Consider the following 23,924-nt stretch of genomic DNA (forward strand, 5'->3'; position numbering starts at 1 on the left):
GTGGGTGGTACAAAAAAGCGAAAGAACAGAAATTTGAAATTGCAAAAAAAAAAACTGCGATTGGGGGGAGGGGTAGTAGGGTGGGTGGTAACGGGAAACTGAAATTTGAAAAACAAAAAAACAAGCCTTTTTTGGAGAGAGGATGGGGTGGGGAAGGTTGAGAAAGAGTTTTGGAAAATGTTTTCCCTTCTCTTGATAAGAAAAATATTTTATTTTTAAATCTCTTAGGTGTAAATATTTCACATAAAGCTAAATAAAATAATTAATGGGCCACAAAACAAATGGACCCTGTTTGAACTATGAACTAATTTCATACGCCTTTCTCACTCTCTCGTCTCTTTGCTGCCACCTCAATTGCTCAGATAGCAGTATGTTTTGTCAAGGTTTCCTGGTCAGCTTTACGATTATGTTTGCATGTTCGAATTTCTTTACTATCAATGAATTGTTTAGATTCCACTCAAAAACAATTATGAAATATCTTTTTTTTTTGTACAATTTAAAGCCGTACCACTCATCTGACGGAGCAAAATACAGAACTCATTAAGAATAGAGCATAACCTATTGAATGTGCACTTCTTTTCTTCCTTTTTACTAGACTTAATAATGACTGATAACTATTTATCGAAATCTTACGTAGTGTCCTCAAAAGAAAACAGCCCTTGAAAATCAATTGCCCGTTTGATAAAAAAAAAAAAATTGAAAATCAATTGTTTCCACTAAAAGAATATAACCTGTCTTTCATGCCAATTTTTTAAATGAAGCCGTAAAAGGGCGAAAATACAATGGGCGAGGGAAAAATCAGATGGAACATTTTATTGCAAAGAAGCGTTTGTATTTAGTTAAATATCCCTGCACACATACTTAGAGACCTGTGAAAATTTCGTGTAACTTATGATTTATCTTACCGTGGATATCTAAATATAGATTACAACACCAGCTACAACAAGAGATCTGAAGTAACTACAAGCTAAACTCCATTCCAGAGAGATAAATAATCTTTCCCGTAGCTGTGCTGTAGAAGCACAAAAAATGTTTTTTTAGCAACAAGGATCCTTCTTCTTATGAAGCATTGCTCTGTCTACTCTGGAAGTCTCTCCTTATGAGATCAAACACCAACTCGTTCCACGTATCAACAGGACCTGGCATGCACCAATGCAAGCAGTCTTGTGGAGGAGGCTTACCGTCGGGACCCCTTTTTGTGATCTTATTTGGGTCGGGGCTTCGGTAAGGACCAGGATGTCCATCGTGGCGGTATGCAAAGACTTCTGTGATATCCATAAATTGTATGGCGGACTTGTTGGTTTTCTTCTTAATAGCACGAGTGTAACCGGTGAATTGTTTTTCGTGCATTATGTTTGTAAAGCCATTTTCAACAAGTTCGCCATCCTCTGCAGGTTTCACTTTTCCGGTGCATGATCCTCCCGTGTTCCATGCTCCGCCCTCGTAGTGATCGGGAGAGAAAGAACGTACAATGGTGAGACCGCTGAAATTCGGATGTGTTGCCATGGCAGTCAGGATGGTTTCCACAGAGATTCCAAAGGCTTCAATGTTGTTGACTTTCATCTTTCTAGACTTGTCGGGCCACCATAATTGTCCCCCAACAATCTCATTATTCAACACGTATACTGATTGCTTTGCAAACCAGTGGCCAGAGGAGAGCACGACGACATCAAACTGGGGGATATATTGCATGAACCCATCATCAGGAACATCAAGATGGAGCTTAACTACACCTGCTGGCGCGAAATCAAGAGGCTCAGATGTTTGGTTGACAAGCCATGAAGACCAAATCCGAACAATCATAGTAGATGTGGATCTGAAATAGTATCGCTGCATCTTTTTGTTTCCACGATTTTTTGGAACTTCATACTGCCAAAAAATAAGAAGTAAATTAGATGAAGAGGCACAATGGAACCAACACCTGTCTTCTAAAAACATGTGCTTTGGGAAGATATGTAAAGCATGTCTAAAGTTCTGTAACTTCAATTGGGAGATTTTAAGGACTTCATGGGTAATCTCTTTCTTTTCTTTTTAATAAGTGGCTTTATGGATATTCTCTCGGCAAAGATTTCATTTTTTGAAATGTAAACAGCTATAATGCACGACAGCCAAATTAGGATAAAAGAAGCGTAGTCATCAGATAAGAATATAATTCTGGAACTCTTGACAGGGCACTACAACTCACTATTAAACAGACAGCATTTAGTGGTTGGAACCCCAATTAAGCTACTACCACTTCTACGACTTGACCAAGAGGACATATGCTTCAAATGAGTAACATCAATGATCCAGCCAGAATAAACTTACGTTCACAAATTAAGGTGATGGATAGCAGAGAGCTTCTGTTGGGCACTTTGTTCATGGTGTGTCAACATATATGCTTGTCCAATTTGTCTACCTCTTCCCCCTATCCAACTTTCCCACTAGGCCCCCCTTTGACCATTCCAGCCAGAATAAACTTACGTTCACAAATTAAAGTGATAGATAGCAGAGAGCTTCTGTTGGGCGCTTTGTTCATGGTGTGTCGACATATATGCTCCATGTCCAACTTGTCTACCTCGTCCCCCTATACAACTTTCCCACTAGGCCCCTTTTGACCATTCCTTGCACGAGTTGCCACCACAACCACATTATTTTTCTATTTTATTTCTTTGGCATGAAAGTTTATTTTTATTCCAGGTTCTTTTCAGGAGTAAACAATAACTGATTGCCGCAATGTTCCTGATCACCAGTTTATGACACATGTTTGACCATCCCACGCATGAGTTTGTATCCAACCTACAACCCCAAGATCAACACTCTAGGAGATTGTATCCAACCTACACTCATGTGAACCAAATAAACCTTTACATTTCTAAATGGTAGGTATCTACCAGTTTACCAGTTTATGACACTGAACTGATCAGGTATCTACCAGCACAGATTTTCAATGCACAAAAGCAAGCTCACATGTTTTTATTGATATTAACTAAACTGGGGAGTTGAGAATATCAATGTTGTGACTATCCTAATACAAGAACTAAGTACATTATAACTGAACCGCGGCCCATCCTATAGGGGAAAGTTTTGGAGTAAAAATTGGGGAAATGTGACTACAACCTGTCCTTGTTTCAGGAGCTGAGAACTGTAACTTATATGCTACGAACAATAACCCCGTTTTTTCTCAATAAGGTAAATTCAACTTCAATGTGTTAAGCCCTTTGTGTCCCTAATGAAAATGAATAAAACAAGTCCGCTGGACCATAAACAGAGAGAGTGATCATGCACAGGGAAGAATAAGCAGGCAGACAAAAGGACTAAGCAGATAAGGTCCAAGAATTGGATCGAACTTTTAATCTTAACAAAGAAAGAGATAGAAATAGCAGCACTTTCTCCGAACTCCAGAAGAGTTGTGAAATTTCATGTGGAAACATAGCTGGTATCTTCAATATAGAGAGAAAAGAATAAGATACTGAAAAATTAAAAGACAAGACAAAGTCAAAGGAAAAATTGCACAAAGTAACAAAAGGATCAAGATTCAAGGTCACTCAATAGCTAATCTAAGCCATGCTCCAGAACTACCAAACTACTGTATATTTTTAAGAGAGCGTAAAGTCACCTGCCAAAGGATACAAAGCATTGATTCCATCTGGTTGCGAGCAACTGAGTCACCAATGAAAGCTAAAGTCTTTCCTCTCATTAACTCCAAAAACTTCTTTGGATCAAATCGTGGCAGGTCACACTGAGCAGGTTTCCATCGCCAGTTCTCATAATCCTTATCAGGCCTTCCATTTCCTTGACAATTCTGCATCTGTGTCAGGACGGGGCAGGAGTCATTTCTGTACAATGGTCCGGTCAGATCATAAATCCATTTTCCATGATATAGATCACATTCTGCAACATTAACAAAGATAGATTTTAAGAGTTTCAAACAGTATCTCAAAGTATTGGGTTTAGCAAAAAGTTTGCTTACAGCTAGCCAAAAATTTTGAAGCTAAATACCGCTGTGATAAGAATTTCATCAACAAGAAGAAACAAACTTCAATTCTTCAATCTTCCGATTGTCTCAAAAAATTACAGGAGGGTCCTATTTCGTCCACATGCAACTGGAGCAGCACAAACGTAGTATATATATATACAAGTAACTTACACAAACAAGCCATTTGTACTGAGTTTGCTCAAATCCATCTACCAGTAGACTAGCTATTTAGAATAAAATATCACGAGGATGGAAAGTGAACACCAAGCATTCTGATGGCTACCTCTTTAGTCGCCGCCCCCTACTTGCTAGTGTGCAGCTAATTATGCATCTCATTTACGTTAGCGACCCAAAAAGAAGGGAGCAGCGAAAGTAGGATATAACAGCAAACCACAGAACTAAAGATGGAATAGGCTGCAAAGTAGCAATAGTTTTTCTTCAAGCTATCCTGGAATTGTTTGTTTTCCATAAGCACAATTATTAATTTTCAAATCAGTTTCATGAACGACTAATTTGTATAATAAGGAAATCTAACATCAACTCAGAAATCAAGGGAAATAACTACTTGCTTTAATTATTTAGAGAAGAAAACAGAAAAGCAGCTCATGAGCTCTAATAAAGAAACGATAATGTGCTGCCGTGCAGATTTGAGCAAGATACCGATTATAAAAGACAAGGATGAAACTTGAACCTGGATCTAGCTTAGTCTGATTTATGCCGTTGGATCCAGTAGATGAAGACCTCACATCCTCCGAACGGGTATCAGAGGACAAAAGAGACCCTTCATTTTTCGTTTCCTTCTGCAAACTGGAATTGTTACTCTCCCCATCTTCTTCCTTCAATTTAGGATGTGGTTGAGCCACAGAATCATTTGATTCTGACAAAATAGTCGTTTGGGGTGAATTTTCAGTTAATTCCCCCTTTGCATCTGACTCTTTCTTTTCATCTTGAGGCTTGGAAGTCTGGTCCTTTTCATCCTCAACTCCATTTTCTTTGTTTTCTACTGCTATAGGATTAAAATTTGCTGTATCATTAATAACTACATCGCCATCAAATGTTACCCTATCCAGATGGTGTACACCATAAAAATACTCGTGGACAGCAGCCCCAATAGGTTGAGAGACCAGAAATGAGGAAGCAAGGATTAAAAACACAGCAAGGCCTCCTACTGTAGTTACAATAGACAAAAGTGACTTTGGATAGGACAATGTAGAAGCATCTTTAGATGAAAAAGAAGACATAGCTTCTCAAATGTATAGCAACTTCTACAAGATCCACAAAGAAAACATGGGGTTTATGGCTTATGAACCACAATTCTCCCAAACCAAAAGAAACAACAAAAGGTTGAATCTTTGACCAATTTGAGAGTATTGAAGCTATCAATTGCCAGAAAATTGGGCCTTAAAAGCAACTTCTGTAGCAACAAATATACAAAACAATTCTCAATCAATTCCTGAACATCAAGTCCACCTCATTACCTGCAGAAAACTGAAATTGCAAAGAATGAGCAAAAAGATAAATATTTCCAGTAAATTCACATCAGAAAGGGGGGAAAATACAATCTTGCAAGCAACAACACTTGTGTGGGTAACCAAGATGAAATTACGAAACTAATAAAATCCTAAAATGCCCCCCTAATTTTATTTCATTTCCACGAAATCCACCACTCAGACCCCAAAGAACCGTCTTTTTTTCCTATAATTTTTCTTATAAGAAAGAATAACAGAGATATCGAGAGCTATCTTTACCTCAGGAACTCGTGAACCAACAATTGAGGTAAAATTCAATGCTGGGAAAAGCAAACCCACAAAGGAATCTTCAAAATACACCGCAAAATTTACGAATCCCCAGCAATGAATCGCCGGCAAGCTCAGTTACTGTCAAAGTTTTGGAGTAAAATTAAAGCAATATCAGGAGTCCAGGTAAAAATAAGAAGAAGAATTAAGGAATTGTATTATCGGATCGGTAAATGCAAAAAATAATTTATATATGAGGATTGTAATATCAAATTTTTATATAGGATCTGGGATAAATCGAATTGGAAATAGAATGAGCGGCTCTCTCAGACACATGAACCAGATGAATCTAATTGCCTAAATACACAGAATTAAGTAAAGTTGCTAATAAAAGATAGTGTATGCAAATAGAAATTTTGTCGGTATATTTAGGAAACCTACTAACCATCGTCAATCTTGGTGTGGATCCAGATTGGATACTACATGTGATTGTAGGAGTATTTTCTTGTCGCGTCACGTCATGTGTGTCGTCAGAAAACTTTAATTGCATTAATTTATGGCAGAATGACCTAAATGGCACCTATACTTGTCCCACTTTGCCATGCCGGTCCCCAAACTTAACAATTTGCCAATTGAACACTTACACTCCTTTAAACCGTGAATAATAAACGCTTATGACACGACACTATCAGTATGTGTAATACAATCTCCTACACGTAGGACGCCACGTCAAGAAATTAAACCACGTAGGCTCCAAGTCATTTATTATGGCCACATAGGAAAATAAAATGGGAAATGATTATTAACCCAACCCAAATTTTTCCCTCATTTTATACTTATCCGCTTAGGTTTGGTCCCTGATGATGGCGACGACTTGGGTCGGCGGCGAAGGTTGTCGGCGACGGTTCCGTGGTTCACGCTTCCGCTAATGAGCCGTTACAGAAAAGGAGTGTGGAGGTAACAGAGTTTAGCCATGAGAGGGTGTTGTGGAGGGGGGGGGGTCAGTGGGGAAGAAGAAGAAGAAGCTTACATGGGGAACAAAAACGGAGAGGGGGGGGGGGGGTTACGGGTACAAAACCAACTTTCTATGAATTTTTTTGTTGTCACAATCAAAATCAAATAGAACACTTATCTAAATAAACGGATCTCAAAACGTTGAGATGGAGAAGGGGTAGATACAAAATTCAATTAAAAATTTAGGAAGTGTGACCCTCCTCTACATCGACTGCTTCAAAGGTTTGGCCAGCCACAAGTTCCGGCACCTCATTATCTGCAGCAACACCTTCAGGCGCCCCGGTAGATGGGGCAGCAATAGGTGCTTGCTTGTGGAACTGCTCTACTAGCTTCTTCAAATTCTCCAAATTATCAGGGCCCAACTAGTGAATATTGAGGAAGAATATCCTGCAACTTCTTGGTCGGAGGGAAAAATACGCTTGGGTATTAAATCAAAGTAAGGAGAAAGAGAAAGGTGGGCATGGGGAAGAACAGATCCACCTGGTTGCTTCAGTTATTTGGATTCACCTGTTTCCTTTTTCTTTTTTTACTTATTTTATTTTTTTATTCTTATTTTACTGATTTTTTCTTCTTATTTTAATTATTTCTAGTTCAAAATGCTCAAACTCACGCTCATTATCTGCGTGAATTACACGCACTTGTCCAGCTCAACCATTATTTTGCCACATGTGCTTGGTCAACGGTCAGAAGGGTTTAAATTATAGGTTTTTATCAAGTTAAAGTGTCTAGATGAAAACAAGTGAAGTTTGGGGACCGGCATGACAAGGTGGGACAAGTATAAGTGCCATTTAGGCCATTCTGCCTTAATTTATATAAATTAAGTTTAGAGTTCAGACTATTTAATCATAATTAATGTCAATTTTGGGGTCCTTATTCTTATCCGTTGAATTTGTTTTAGGCATGAAAAAAGAAATGTCTATATGTTATGCATTCCGTAGAAAAGAGAAATTCTGTCAATTTTAGTTAATGATCATTACCTATTATTAATGAATGTCATTAAGAAGAATGAAATTAAAAAAAATCTCGTATGCTATGTTTTTATCCTCTTGGAAATTATACCTCTTTTGCATTCTTAATTAAAAAATAACCCCTTAATTTAGAGTAAAAAAAAAATTGATGGAAGTCATCTTATAAATTCGAAGACTTCAAATTACTCCTAAAATATCAAAAAAAAAAATTATTGTTTGGAAGGAAATCTTTAGCTAATTTTAAAAAAACAAAAAAAAAGTTACTTTTTCTTAGTATTTTGTGCGATCAAAATCTTTTTCGCGTTATTTTGATCTTTTTGCCCTAAGGATCTTTTTCTTCTTTTTGGTTGTGGCATTTTTATTTTCATTAACCATCAATTTTGAGTCCTCATCAATTTGTGTTCTTTGATATTTCATTAATTGCTTAACAACGAGAAAAGATGTATACATAGTTTAATTTTAAAATATGCTAATTTCATGTTGATCATTAGATATAAGAAATTCGTTTGCGATACATATGCCTAGTTATGCTTGACTTCATTCGCATATTCCGTTCAAAAAGAAAAAGTTGTTTAAATACAAGAATCAAAACACTTTTTTTTTTTGTAAATTAATATTTAAAAAACCTTGAAATAGCTTACATATTTTGAACTACATAAAATGTTTTTTATTTGTACAACAACAACATACCCATTATTATCCCACACCGATCTGCAAATGTTTTTCATTTGTGATATTAAGAAAATATTTTAAAAATATAATACTTGACCTAAACTCCCTAGTCTAAATATGTTTCTAGTTGAATTCAAAAATTAAGAAAAGAAAAACTTTTGAATAACTTAAAATATGAATAAAATAACAAAATGATTATGTGTATTAACAACAAGATATGATCACTGTAAATTGTAAAATAATACTATAGTCTTTAAACAAAAATGTATATACTATTTGAGAAATAATAATATTGTTATTAATAAAATAATAATAATAATAAATTTAATAATAATGACGACAACGATGATGATGATGTCGGCGACGATGATATGGAAAGAATGTTATTGACAAGAGCGCTTCATATTTTGCCAAAAAACCATCAAGGGATGTTATCATGTGCTGGTATGACAAAGTGTGTGTGTGTGTTTTTCTTCATTTCTTTTTTCTTTTTTCTTTTTTGCATTTTAAGTTTTGTGAAATGATTTTTTAAAAAAATGCTACAGTTTATCCCCTAACATTTAAGGGCGGGGGAATACTCACTTCTTGAATGGAAAAGGAAACCTTTCTGTGCACTATTTTCGGTGAGGCTTTTTTAAAGATCTTTTCTTTGAATATGACAATAATGTTATAAATAAAATTCTATTTATGGTAAATGTCTATATTTAGAGAGATTCTAGGGTTTATTACTTGGTGGCTAAGTCACCCTCTCCCTATAAATAGATGGTTATATTCCATTGTAAATCATCCCAAAATATCAATAAGAATTCCCTCCCTACTTTTCTCCGCAATATTCTTCTTCTTCTTTTATTGTTCATAACACGTTATCAGCACGAGACTCTAACCAATTGAGTAGAAGCTTTGGGATTGAGCATAATGATTGTCAATTATTCCACGAACTTCCTTCATGATTAAATTCTGGATTTAAGGTAAGTATTTTACTTTATTTTTCTCTTTTAAATTCTTGAAATTCTACAATTTGATTTTATATACAAGCAAAGACAACAAAGTTTGATTATAACTCTAATGGAGTTTGTAAGAAATTATAATCACCTGAAGTGGTAAAAATTTCTATGTCTTGCCATGATCAAATTCATGTATGATTATGGGCACAAAAAGTGGAAACCCGTCCCATTGAATTTGCTTCATTCTCATTCCCTTAAGAGAATGTGATAGCAGTATGTGATAAGTCTGAAAGAAGACAAAATTATCACTTTGAAGTATCATGGATGTGGACGTGGCAATAGACGAAATTATAATTGTCATCATTGTGATAATGAGAATAATAAGGATTCTCAAAATAATCCCCCACTTGTGAAAATATTTGTCATCGATTTGACATGAGATTTTATAAAGCACATATAGATGATTATGATCCATTCATGATGTGAATGTGACAACATCTGATTTAAGAATACATATTCATTTTTGGAAGAATATGAGCGTGCTAGTGGTATATACCACACTCACCTCTAAAAGGAGGTTTGAGAGGAAATAAGAAGATAATGTCATTATTATGGCATAAATGGTCATTGATCACGTACTTATTGTACGCCAAAATATTTTGGCATTGTGATTATTAAAAGACAGCGATAATGCAAGAAACAGAACTTGCATATAATTTTGACCATAACCATAATGGTATAACTTTCTCTTTAAAAGAGATATCACCACATGGATGTTGATGAATCTGTGGTAGCACAAATTAATTGAGAGCTCTGGAAAAGACAATTATTACTATTTTGGAGAAACATAATTAATTACCAATAAGGTATTGTGTTGTAGTAAGTCTCAAAGAAACTTATTCAGTTTCCAAAGTAAACGCGAATGCGGTTGATTATATTGAGACTATAAATAAAGGAAAGATTTAATATCTTCTATTACTACAACTTGTAGCGGGGTAATATGAATGTGAAAAGCTACCCGCTTTATTCTCCACTTGTACTACACAAACAAAAGAATGCCACAATAAAGAGAAGTTTATTGATATAAAAACTCATATCATAATCAACTTGGAGTTTATTGATAATTGCATACGTCATGGTGTAAATCTGAAGTTTATCAATATTGATAATTTATTCAGTTGGCATAGTTGGTTTACCCATATCAATTTAAGTATGATGTGCAAAAATAAAAGAGAATTCACATGGCTAAATATTAAAGAACTAGAAAGTTCTTTACGAATTCTCTTATGTTACTTGTTCTCATTAATTAATATACCAACTAAAATTGGGATTGAATCCCATGAATGCTGGAAATATTAAAGGTGAATATGGGCCCATTCACCTGCCATGTATACCACATAAGATGCATCTATGAGATGGTTACATATGCGATTATTATTAACCCGCAACATAGTGTTTGCGAGGTAACTTGCTCAATAATTTGATTTAGAGCATAATTTCCAGATTATTTATTCAAGATAGTTTATCTTGATAAGTTTGTTTACATCACAGTTGGTTTAGCAAAATGATTTATTGAGTGCCTCCACTTAATAACTAAATAATTGCTTATGAGAATAAAGTTTTGTATATCAGTTTGATATACGTTATATATGAAAGTATATTATTTTCTCCCCTCACAAGTGGTTCAGGGTCAGGAACCAAATAATTCCATCTTATTATTATTGATGTGCCGTGTATATTTTGATTAACACCATAACGCACAAAGATGAGTTCTTAAAGTTGAGGAAACAAGTTAGTTTTTCTAACATGAGGGAGAGACATGATAAACAGTTGAGAAAAAATTACGTGGAATGAATTATCATTTATACATCTAGATCCTCGAATAAAATAATATGAACTTTAAGTTCATAGAGATAATTCATTTGCAATATATTGCAAATCATGCCAGACGCATTTGCTGACCCAAAGAAAGTAACTATATTCTCATTACAAATGCTCCTATTAGACTAAGTCCTAGAAGGACAAAGTCTATCCTACGCTTAAAGCGTTGAGACAAATCGGTTTCAAATAAACTTCTTGATAAAGAAGATGAGCAAATGATCAAAATGATCATAATAAAGGAGGCAAGTGATCTAGAAGATCACATGACATAACACTTCATAAAATCTCATGAGAGATTCAGGTACCTGAATATATGAATGAAGAGATCTCTATGTTATGTCTTCATGAAAAATAAGCAGGTTGGAACCGATATAAAATGTTTGTCGACGACATCTATAATAGCGCTAAATATATATGAGCATCTTAAGTCTAGAGAAACAATTCAAGTAGAATTGGTTTCATATGAAAGACATGTTGTTTTGGACCTGCAGTTCAAACACTTGAAAGTATAAAGTCAATGGTATGTGCAATCAGTTTTCAATATCTTATATGTCTAGCATGACATGAAAACTTAATATGCATCTAAAGTCTATTATATGGCTTATATGACTTAACTTATTCGACAATCCATGAAGGACTTAAGTTGCTTGAAGCATATACAATTCTTGATCTTGAAGTACCACATCCTCAGTGCAATTTGTGCATATATGTATCTTGCTATAATTATAAGCATGATAATACGATAGCGAGAATCTTTATGGAGATATTGAAGAGCCATTCCACGACATTATATGAAGACATTATATATCTATCAAGAATGATGATTTCAAGGTGCAATATATCCATTCAAGTTAATATGGCTGATTTGTTCATCAAATCTCTACCAAAGATCTTTTGAAGATGGTGCACAAGATTGGAATACAAATGCTCAAGGATGTGAATTGACGCTCTCATCAGAGGGAGTTAATACGCGTTGTACTCTTTTTTTCTTACAAGGTTTTGTCCCACTGGGTTTTCCTTGGAAGGTTTTTAACGAGGCAACCAAAAGGCGTATTATTAGATATGTGTACTCTTTTTCCTTCTCTAGAATTTTTTTTTTCACTGGTTTTATTTTAGTTAAGGTTTTAATGAGGTACATTATCTGTTGAATAGACATTCTAGGGGGAGTGTTATAAATAGAATTCTATTTATGGTGAATGTCTATATTGAGAGAGATTCTAGGGTTTATTACTTGGTGGCTAAGTCACCCTCTCCCTATAAATAGAGGGTTATATTCCATTGTAAATCATCCCAAAATATCAATAAGAATTCCCTCCCTACTTTTCTCTGCAATATTCTTCTTCTTCTTTTATTGTTCATAACAAATAACTCTTATTTTTAAATAGAGAAATTTTCATAAAGCACTATCTTTAGTAGTAATTAGCCATCTATAGATACCATTTGCTATATTACAGATTATAGATACATTTTCTGTAGTTATAAGATGTATTTGATGTATTTAAGCTATTGTATTCATGAATACAATAGCAAAAATAGGCGTGAATCAGGGAAGTCCAGCTAATCAGTTGTTGTATTCGAGTGTATTCGATTGTATTTATGGAGTGAAACATGGGATTACAGCTGGACAGATTATTGTATTCGACTGTATTCACGTCGTAAAATAGGGGATTACACTGTTTTTAAAACGAAAAGTGAATCAATTAACATAATAGACTCCTAATATAACTCAACAAACTCAATTATAACACAGAAAATTTGTATTTTTAGTTATAAAAAAGATTCTCAACCGAAAAATACTCCAAAAACATAATAATCTTCAGAGAAATTATATAATACATCTGAATACATAAATTATATTAATTAAATAAAATATATGAATGCATTCATGGCATATAGCGAGACAGTGAATACAATGAAATACATAGAATACAGCGGGATACATTGAAATACAATGAAAAAAAAGACAGTGAATACAATGAAATACATAGAATAAAACGAGATACATTGAATTACAATGAAAAAAAAGACAATGAATACAATGAAATACATGAAAATACATTGAAATATATTAACAGAAAATCAAGTTGCTCAGCCCCAAACTCCGTCGTCTTTGTTCAAGAACAACCCTAATGTTGTCTCGTCAAGAGGGCCGCGATTCTGACTCGAAACTCTCAAAATTTGGCGCAAAGATCAGTTGGCATGGAAACAATCTCAATCCCATTAACAAAAGCATAAGAGTTTGGTGAAGGAGAAAAAGTTATATTGAGTATTTGACTTTCATCAACATTGATGACATATTCTTTTCGAATTGCTTTACAAGACTCATCATCGTCACTAACAGAGACAGTGAGGAAAGCGCTGAAGTTACTCAAGAGGGCATAATGATTAGCAGTGACTAAGAAAACAGATTCAGATTTGTTGAATCCAGAGAAGTCAGTCGGATAAAAATAGAGACGGAGGAATTTAGTGCCAGGGGAAACAATGAAATTGTAGGTGAATTGAGTGAACCCTAATGATAGAGAGAGGATGGAGAAAAATATAAAAGAATGAGAGAGAAAAATAATACAAAGAGTATTTTATGGCTTAATGGTAGGAGGTAACCATAAATAAATATTTGGCTATAAAAATCAAAAGGTAGATATGGAATATAATTTTTTAAAAGGGTATTTATTTAAAATAAATAAGGTATCAACCTTTGCTATAGGAGGTAAAAATTTCTTTTAAATATAAGTTGTTCATATGGTCTGTTTTGGAACAATTAAATCGAATTGATCATGATATTTTTCTAATTTATTATATGAGTTGTTTAGTTTGGACTACACGTTTATCTTATTATTATCAATTGGAACGAACTACATTTATATATCATATCAATACTTAAGAGTCAGTTAATTGGGCTACTTATGCTGGATCAAGAGCAAGAGCAAAAACAACATGGATTTTACATAATCACTAGTTTCGCTAGGAACATAAGAGGAGCTAGAATAAGTACTCCAGAAGCTATAAAAATGTGTACATGGTCTTGCTACAAAGACATCATGTACTATATGACATTGGTTTTGTGCCCCCTAGGATGAAAATTTTCACCATTTTCCCGAGGAACAATTGTTGGACTTTAAAGGCATTGAGCTTCAAAGACTTTAAGCATTGGGCTTTAAAGTATAAGAGTGTGAATTGGAAATGGTGGGAAATAAAATGGAGGGAAATGAAAATTTGAATGAAGTGAGCTTTTGACTTGCACTTTGTCCCTCATTGTTGAGGGACAACTACATTTATGTGCTTATATATAGAATCACTTCTTAAAGCTCTTAAAATGAGTTGAAGAGAATGATCCCTCGCGCCGTCGTCGTCCCTCGGCTCGGCTTCGGCTTCGGCTTCGGCTTCGGAAATGATCGATAAGATTATTTTTGGACAAAATTTATTTAATTAATTATTTAATAATTAATTGAATGCCAGATCATTGCTGAAGATTCAGAAGGATAGTCTGGCTGCGGTCCTGGCGTAACCGCGGTAGGACCGCGCCAGAACCCTGCTGCAGATTCAGAGGGCCACTCTGGCCGCGGTCCTGGCGTAACCGCGGCAGGCCGTGTAAACTTCTGAAAAGGCACCTTTTCCAGAACAAACATCACACCTCTTCCAATAATTGCCTATAAATTCTGAGGCATGGCTTCGTTTTTAACACACCAAAAACATTACAGAACTTCCTTCTTTCTGAAAATACTGCATTCTAATTCGCAGTCTCTCTCTCTCAAATTCGTAAGTGTGATTTTGCTCCGTTCTTTAAGTTCGTTGGTATCCTGCAGTTTGTATTGCCACTGTTGCAGGAAGGTTTATTCCGTTTTATCCTGGGAGGATTTAATCCATTACCTTGGCAACATGTGAGGGGGTTAAAATTCCTTAAGGACGCACAAGCAAATTGTGGACTCGGAATATTTCTTAATCCTTACTGTTTTTCCAATTTCTTAACTTCCTTCTTTCTGAAAATACTGCATTCTAATTCGCAGTCTCTCTCTCTCAAATTCGTAAGTGTGATTTTGCTCCGTTCTTTAAGTTCGTTGGTATCCTGCAGTTTGTATTGCCACTGTTGCAGGAAGGTTTATTCCGTTTTATCCTGGGAGGATTTAATCCATTACCTTGGCAACGTGTGAGGGGGTTAAAATTCCTTAAGGACGCACAAGCAAATTGTGGACTCGGAATATTTCTTAATCTTTACTGTTTTTCCAATTTCTTTTATTCTTCTAACAGTTTTTCTGATTTTGTGTTTTAACACAGTAGCAACAACAAGCTTAAGGAATTCTATACTAACGTTTCTGTGTTGAAATATATATTAAACTGTTATCTATATTTTGTATACTGGTTTAGAGATTAAAGCTTTCGTGCTTTCTACTCCAATAATTGTTCTGTCCGGTTTAAAGTATATCAAAACTTTACCGGAATAATAAACGTACGGGTTTGAAGTATATAAAAACTTCACCATTGTTACGTGTTGTATGTTTGGTTTGGTATTCAGTTTGAAGATATCAAAACTTCACTGATTTAACCAAGTTCTGTTTTGTTTCCAACTTTACAGAAAAATGATGAATGAAAACCAAACTAATGGAAATGTTGCGGGAACGGGTGCTACTGTTACAGATGTGGCTGCCTCGTCAAGCCGTTCAACTCCTGCTCATGATATGGAACCAGCAGAAAAACCAGGAAAATTGTTCGATATCGACTTCAAACGCTGGAAAATGAAGATGCTCTTTTATCTTATTACGTTGAGTTTGCAGCGATTCATCAAGGAGGATCCTCCGGTCCTGGCTGAAAACACTCCAGATGACGAACGGTGTGTTGTAACTGAAGCAAGGAAACATTCTGATTTCTTGTGCAAGAACTACATCTTGAGTTGTTTGGAAGATAGCCTGTACAATGTCTATAGTGTCATGAAAACATCAAAAGCGTTATGGAATGCGCTTGAGAAAAAGTACAAGACTGAGGATGCCGGACTTAAGAAGTTCGTGGCTGCAAGGTTTTTGGATTTCAAGATGATTGACACTAGGTCGGTCATAACTCAAGTCCAAGAATTACAAGTTATTGTGCATGACCTCCTTGCTGAAGGTATGACCCGAATCAATAAATTTATTAATAAGATTTACTTGTTATTAATTATGAATTTATTGCTGAAGGTATGGTCATTAATGAGGCCTTTCAAGTCGCCGCTTTCATTGAGAAGTTACCTCCGTTGTGGAAGGACTTTAAGAACTATCTTAAACACAAGCGGAAGGAGATTACACTTGAAGACTTGATTGTTCGTTTGAGGATAGAAGAAGACAATAAAAATGCTGAAAAGAAGTCACATGGAAACTCGACAATAATAAGGGCTAACATTGTTGAGGAGGCACCACAAAATAAGAAGAGAAAGAAGGCTTCTGGACCAAAGAATTACCCAAGCAAGAAAAAGTTCAAGGGTAATTGCCACAACTGTGGAAAATCTGGGCATAAGGCCGTGGATTGTCGTGCACCAAAGAATGATAAGAAGAAGAAGAATCAAGCTAACATGGTTGAAAATGCTGAAGAAATGGAGGACTTGTGTGCCATGTTGTCTGAATGCAACTTGGTAGGAAATCCTAAAGAATGGTGGATAGATTCTGGAGCCACCCGCCATGTTTGTGCTAACAAGGAGTTATTTTCTTCTTATGCCCCCGCAGGACCCGACGAGACAATTTTCATGGGAAATTCGTCTACAGCCAAAATTGAAGGAGTTGGCAAGATTGCGTTGAAGATGACGTCGGGAAAAATAGTGACTCTAAACCAAGTTCTCCATGTTCCAGAAATTCGCAAGAATCTTGTGTCTACCTCACTTCTTGTCAAGAATGGATTCAAATGTATTTTTGTTTCTAATAGTGTTGTACTAAGTAAGAATGATATGTATGTAGGAAAAGGTTACCTGAATGAGGGCCTTTTTAAGCTAAATGTAATAGCAGTTCCTATCAATAAAGTTAATGCTTCTTCTTACTTACTTGAGTCAAACACTTTATGGCATTCACGCTTAGGTCACGTCAACTTCAAAACATTGCGAAAAATGATAAATTTAGAAGTATTGCCAAAATTTGATTGCATTAATTCCAAATGTCAAATATGTGTGGAATCAAAGTATGCTAAGCATCCTTATAAGTCCGTTGAAAGGAATTCAAGTCCTTTAGACTTAATTCACACAGATATTTGCGACATGAAGTCAACACCATCTCGCGGTGGGAAAAAGTATTTTATTACTTTTATTGACGATAGCACGAGATATTGCTATGTTTATTTACTTAATAGTAAAGATGAGGCAATTGATGCTTTCAAGCAATACAAGAGTGAAGTTGAAACACAACTAAACAAAAAGATCAAAATGATAAGAAGTGATAGGGGTGGCGAATATGAATCTCCTTTTGAAGAAATATGTTTGGAAAATGGCATTATTCACCAAACAACTGCCCCTTACTCTCCACAATCTAATGGAATTGCGGAGAGAAAGAATCGAACGTTGAAAGAGATGATGAATGCGTTGTTGATAAGTTCTGGTTTACCACAGAACTTGTGGGGGGAAGCTATACTTACAGCTAACCGAATAATCAACCGTGTACCTCATAGTAAAACACAGTCCATTCCTTATGAAAAATGGAAAGGAGGAAAGCCCAGCTTGAAATACTTCAAAGTGTGGGGGTGTTTAGCTAAGGTACAAGTTCCTAAACCTAAAAGGGTTAAGATAGGTCCAAAAACGGTTGATTGTGTATTTATTGGATATGTAACCAATAGCAAGGCATATCGTTTTCTGGTTCATAAGTCAGAAAATCCTGAGATTCACGTTAATACGATAATAGAATCAGATAATGCTGAATTCTTTGAAACTATTATCCGATAAAAGGAAAGTGAAGTGACCTACCAAAAGTCAAAACGACCTCGGGAGGATATAACAGATGGTATGCCTAATGAGGAAAATCCAAGAAGAAGTAAATGTCAACGGACATCTACTTCATTCGGTCCAGACTTTATGACTTTCCTGCTAGAAAATGAGCCTCGTACCTTCAAGGAAGCAATGTCTTCCTTAGAAGCACAATATTGGAAAGAAGCTATTAATAGTGAAATAGAATCCATATTGAGCAACCATACCTGGGAATTGGTTGATCTTCCTCTAGGTAACAAAACATTGGGTTCTAAATGGATTTTCAAGAAGAAAATAAAAGACGATGGTACTATTGACAAATACAAGGCAAGACTTGTTGTCAAAGGATTTAGATAGCGAGAAGGTCTTGACTATTTTGACACATACTCGCCGGTAACAAGAATTATATCCATTCGGATGCTAATAGCGTTAGCCGCCTTGTATGATCTTCAAATCCATCAAATGGATGTAAAAACAGCCTTCTTAAATGGTGATTTAGAGGAAGAAATTTACATGGACCAACTGAAGGGCTTGTGGTTTCGGGAAAAGAAAAGAAGGTATGTCTACTTGTTAAGTCCCTTTATGGACTAAAACAAGCACCCAAGCAATGGCATGCGAAATTTGACCAAACAATATTGTCAAATGGCTTTAAGATTAATGAATGTGATAAATGTGTTTACATTAAGAACGTTCCAAATCATGTAGTCATTGTTTGCTTATATGTTGATGATATGCTAATAATGAGCAAAGATATTGCCGACATTCAAGCTACTAAGCGTATGCTTGCTAGTAAGTTTGATATGAAAGACTTAGGAGTTGCCGATGTAATTCTAGGAATTAAAATCAAGAGGACTCCTCAAGGTCTAGCTTTGTCTCAATCACATTACGTGAAAATGGTACTTGAAAAATTCAAACACTTGGAATTTAGAAGTGCAAGAACTCCAATTGACTTAAATCATCATCTCATAAAGAATAAAGGTGAAAGTACGTCTCAATTGGAGTATGCTCGTGTGTTGGGAAGCTTAATGTACATCATGAACTGTACACGACCTGATATAGCTTGTGCAATAAGTAAACTTAGTCGATTCACAAGTAATCCCAACAAACATCACTGGGTGGCAATGAAACGAGTTCTGGGATATTTGGAATATACCCAAGACTACGCTTTGCACTACAATAAATATCATGCGGTTATCGAAGGATATAGTGATGCAAATTGGATAATCGGCTCAACAGAAACAAAGTCCACAAGTGGATATGTTTTTACTGTTGGTGGAGGAGCAGTATCTTGGAAGTCTTCCAAACAAACGTGCATTGCTCGCTCTACAATGGAATCAGAGTTTATAGCTTTGGATAAAGCCGGTGAAGAAGCTGAATAGCTTCGAAATTTCTTAGAAGACATTCCGTTCTGGCCAAAACCTTTGGCTCCTATTTGCATACATTGCGATAGTGAGGCTGCAATAGGACGGGCAGGGAGCGTTATGTATAACGGAAAGTCTCGTCATATACGACGAAGACATAACACCGTTAGACAACTACTTTCTAGTGGAATCATCACTATTGATTATGTAAGATCAAAGGATAATGTGGCGGATCCGCTTACAAAAGGCTTAACTAGAGAGGGAGTTGAGAAATCATCTAAGGGAATGGGACTATGGCCGAGGACAAGTCAACTTGGCGGTAACTCTACCTAGAATTTTGGATGTTCCGAGATCTAGGTTCAAGGAGCTCAAACAAAGTTGTGATTGACCGGTTCAACATTGTCAAAGTAAAATCTTTGGTCCCTTCTCGTGATGAAGACAATGTTCAGTAACAAGGATAGAACCTTACACGTTCTTTAATGATTACCTAAGTTTGATGTGGTATTTATCAAATAGTGTCAATCTAAAGGATTACACGTTTAGGAATCACCTATGTAAGTGTGAAGTGGAAGCCGCTTCAATGAGAATTCTGTAAGGCCAATTCTCTACGCACTTATGAAACCAGGCGGTATTCATGGCTGAAATGAACACAACAATGAGAACCAAAAGACGGTTAAGGGTTGGTTGTGTGACATATGGTTGTCTAGGTATACATTAAAGTTCGACGGTTCAAATATATCAAATCTACCGATTGACCGAGTATATCCGACATATGTTCACTACGGAAAGTTCAAAGGGAAACCTACTTATCCAGATGCGATTAATCCTTACTTGCAAATCACACAGCTTTCATCTATGATCATTCTTGTTACAGCCATTCCCATTCATGTGGGGGATTGTTGGACTTTAAAGGCACTGAGCTTCAAAGACTTTAAGCATTGGGCTTTAAAGTATAAGAGTGTGAATTGGAAATGGTGGAAAATAAAATGGAGGGAAATAAAAATTTGAATGAAGTGAGCTTTTGACTTGCACTTTGTCCCTCATTGGTGAGGGACAACTACATTTGTGTGCTTATATATAGAATCACTTCTTAAAGCTCTTAAAAGGAGTTGAAGAGAATGATCCCTCGCGCCGTCGTCGTCGCTCGGCTCGGCTTTGGCTTTGGATTTGGATTTGGATTTGTCAAATGATCGATCGATAAGATTATTTTTGGACAAAATTTATTTAATTAATTATTTAATAATTAATTAAATGCCAGATCACTGCTGAAGATTCAGAGGGCCACTCTGGCCGCGGTCCTGGCGTAGCCGCGGCAGGCCGCGTAAACTTCTGAAAAGGCACCTTTTCCAGAACAAACATCACACCTCTTCCAATAATTGCCTATAAATTATGAGGCATGGCTTCGTTTTTAACACACCAAAAACATTACAGAACTTCCTTCTTTCTAAAAGTACTGCATTCTAATTCGCAGTCTCTCTCTCTCAAATTCGTAAGTGTGATTTTGCTCCGTTCTTTAAGTTTGTTGGTATCCTGCAGTTTGTATTACCACTGTTGCAGGAAGGTTTATTCCGTTTTATCCTGGGAGGATTTAATCCATTACCTTGGCAACGTGTGAGGGGGTTAAAATTTCTTAAGGACGCACAAGCAAATTGTGGACTCGGAATATTTCTTAATCTTTACTGTTTTTCTAATTTCTTTTATTCTTCTAACAGTTTTTCTGATTTTGTGTTTTAACACAATAACAACAACAACTGAAACTACTCAAGATCGTTTTCGAATAGCCTAACGTGAGTGTTTTAGTAAGAATTCAATTGAGGGAGTTGAAAGAAATGCCTTCGTTACATGAACCAATTAGCATCTTATCTGAAATATGTTTATGCAAACGTATGTGCAACTTATATCTAATAAACTAGTGACGGTCACAAAAATAAATTAATGAATATACGAAAGTCCTTTATAATTTAATTCTATAATTTGAGAAAATTATAGCACATACAAATATTTTTTTTTCGATTAGCTCCAAGACTTTTCATATAATTATTTCCAAAAAAATAATTTGAAGGGAAAAAAGAAATGACAATTATATAAGTGTTTGATAAGTATGCAACATTACCTGCCCCCCTCTCTCTCTCTCTATATATATATATATAACTAGTTCAAAATTATTTCAAATTCAAACTAAATTACTGCAGTAAATAACTCTTAAGCTGAAACAGTAAAATAATTTTACTGAAAGCAGCTTCTAAAGCATATTTCTAACACTCCTCCTTGCTTTTGAAGCTGCAAATTCTGAATTTGTGCCTTGTAAACCTTTAACTAGAAGCGACTTTGTACGTAAATCTGCCAACTGATCTTTGGACTTGCAGTAAATTGAGTTCGATTTTCTATTTTGCTGCATCTCATGATTGTCAATGAAATAAGTTGGCTCTTTTTTCGGCTTCATTTTGACTTGAGGCTTGTCAACTTTCTTCCAAATTTTGTTTTTCTGAAATATTGACAACTTCTTTGTCTCATTTTCACATATGTCCTCTTTTGGAGGATTATCTGCACTTTGTAGATTCTTTGGGCTCCATTCTTCATCTTCAGTTGGATCAAATGAGAAGTTTTTACCTCTCATTTTAACCCTTAAAATCTCAAGTCCAGTTGCATCATAAATGAAACAATATTTATCTTCAAAGGATACTTTAAATCCTTTTTCCATTAGTTGTTCAACACTTAATAAATTTTGATCAATATCAGGAACATAAAGAACATCTGAAATTTTCTTAGTACCTGACTTTGTTGGGATTGCAACAGTTCCTTTTCCCTTAGCAAGAATATAATCACCATTTTCAATTCTGACTTTCTTATTTCCCGTTGACGTGAACTTTTTGAAAAGATTTCTGTCATATGTCATGTGGTTTGTACAGACAGCCATTATCAATCAACCAAAAATCAGATTTTTTGGTTGAAAGAATAGTTGCCACAAACAAGTGATCTTCTTCTTCTTCTTCATTGGCGACTTGGGCATCTGCTTCATGCTTTTGATATTTGCCTTTGCAAATTACAGCTTCATGACCAAGTTGGTTGCAAATTTTGCATTTTGCATCTGGCCTCTTCCAACATTTGAATGGTGGATGACCTTTTTTGCCACAGTGCTGACAAGGCGGGTAATTTTTTTAACATTATTACCCTTGCTTTGAGTTTTGTGGTTGGCTGCCAGGGCTCCTTCAACCATACCATCTTGCCTCATAAGCCTTCTTTGCTCTTGTGCCTGCAATGTATTTAACAATTCTGCCAAGGTAATCTTGGATAGATCCTTTGTATTTTCCAAGGTAGTTATGGATACTTCATATTTTTCAGGCACCGTAACAAGAATTTTTTCAACAATTCTTGAATCTTTAAATTTAGTACCAAGCAATCTTACCTTGTTAACAATGCCAATTCTATCGAGCCGAACAATAAAAAGAGAAATATAGAATACCTTTCTTAGCTAGCCTAGCGGCTCCGATAACGCAATTTCCGGGAGGAGTCGGTAGTTGGGACGACCACCAGGTCGTGAGGCTTTCCCAGGGGATGTTTTCTATTTACATTCCCAAATCTTTCTGATCCGCTAGCTGGTGGTCCTCTCCTTAGAGTCAAGTGGCTTTCAGCTCCTCTCACCCCGGATGACGCACACTGCTTTAAATAAAGCGCAGGTGGGGTGGTCGGGGGCTATGCTGAATTCTTTTTCTTAGATGGAATGAATAACCGACATGAGTATTCTTTGACAGTCTCAGATTCCTTCATTTTCTGCAACTCGAATTCCCTTATTAAATTCAACACCTTCATGCCTCGTATTCTTTCATCTCCTGTATATTCTCCCTTCAGATAATCCCAGATTTCTTTTGCTGATTTGAGAGCCATAACTCTCGTGAAAATTGTTGCAGACACACCAGCAAACAAAGTTGCTTTCGCCTTTGATTTCCTGGTTTTCTTTTCCTTGTGACTCTTGATCTGGGCCACCGTGGGATTGTTAGGCAGCGGAAGAACATCATAATCCTCTTCCACGGCCTCCCAAAGATCTAAAGCCTCCAAGTAAGTCTCCATTCTCACTGCCCACAGTTGGTAATTTTCACCATCAAAGACTGGAGGAGCCAATTGAGAAAAACTCATTTCAGTCTCCATCTCACTCAAGAAAAGATTTTACTTAGGTCCCTTAAGAAGATGGCTCTTGATACCAATTGTTGGTTCTCGATAAAAGAAATTAAGGAAAATAACTGGGAAGATGACAAAAAAATAAAAAAGTATACTGGAATAGATGTAAAAGGAACTGAAGCTGAAAATACTATATAATTTTACTGAGAGCAACTTCTAAAGCATATTTCTAACACTAACACTCCTCCTTGCTTTATATATATATAGCGGGTGTGTATATACACACACCCGCTACATTGGTACTTTTTAAAATTTCTTGTAGTTTATGATAAACAAAAAAAAAAGGGGGGGGGGGGGTAAGGGGGTA

The 23,924-nt window shown here is 35.8% G+C and overlaps 1 protein-coding gene across 1 annotated transcript; it reads right to left on the reverse strand.

Annotated features, from left to right (window-relative positions):
• Positions 1-783: 783 nt before the first annotated feature.
• On the reverse strand, positions 784-6,221 carry LOC109210483 (protein YLS7). The gene is made up of 5 exons (XM_019373906.1): positions 6,140-6,221; positions 5,707-5,835; positions 4,650-5,446; positions 3,599-3,873; positions 784-1,869 (listed from the first exon to the last, which is right to left on the reverse strand). The coding sequence occupies exons 3-5, from the start codon at positions 5,197-5,199 to the stop codon at positions 1,060-1,062; spliced, it is 1,635 nt and encodes a 544-aa protein (XP_019229451.1). The 5' UTR covers positions 5,200-5,446; positions 5,707-5,835; positions 6,140-6,221; the 3' UTR covers positions 784-1,059.
• Positions 6,222-23,924: the final 17,703 nt, after the last annotated feature.

The sequence above is a fragment of the Nicotiana attenuata genome, unplaced genomic scaffold (genome assembly GCF_001879085.1).
Source record: "Nicotiana attenuata strain UT unplaced genomic scaffold, NIATTr2, whole genome shotgun sequence".
Classification (NCBI taxonomy): domain Eukaryota; kingdom Viridiplantae; phylum Streptophyta; class Magnoliopsida; order Solanales; family Solanaceae; genus Nicotiana; species Nicotiana attenuata.

What these genes read in the sequence shown, in the direction of transcription:
- LOC109210483 (XM_019373906.1), bottom strand. Translation starts at nt 5,199, where the DNA reads ATGTCTTCTTTTTCATCTAAAGATGCTTCTACATTGTCCTATCCAAAG. An exon ending in TCAGACTAAGCTAGATCCAG is followed by an intron (nt 3,874 to 4,649) that starts GTTCAAGTTTCA and finishes TTAATGTTGCAG; the next exon opens with AATGTGATCTATATCATGGA. An exon ending in TGCTTTGTATCCTTTGGCAG is followed by an intron (nt 1,870 to 3,598) that starts GTGACTTTACGC and finishes ATTTTTTGGCAG; the next exon opens with TATGAAGTTCCAAAAAATCG.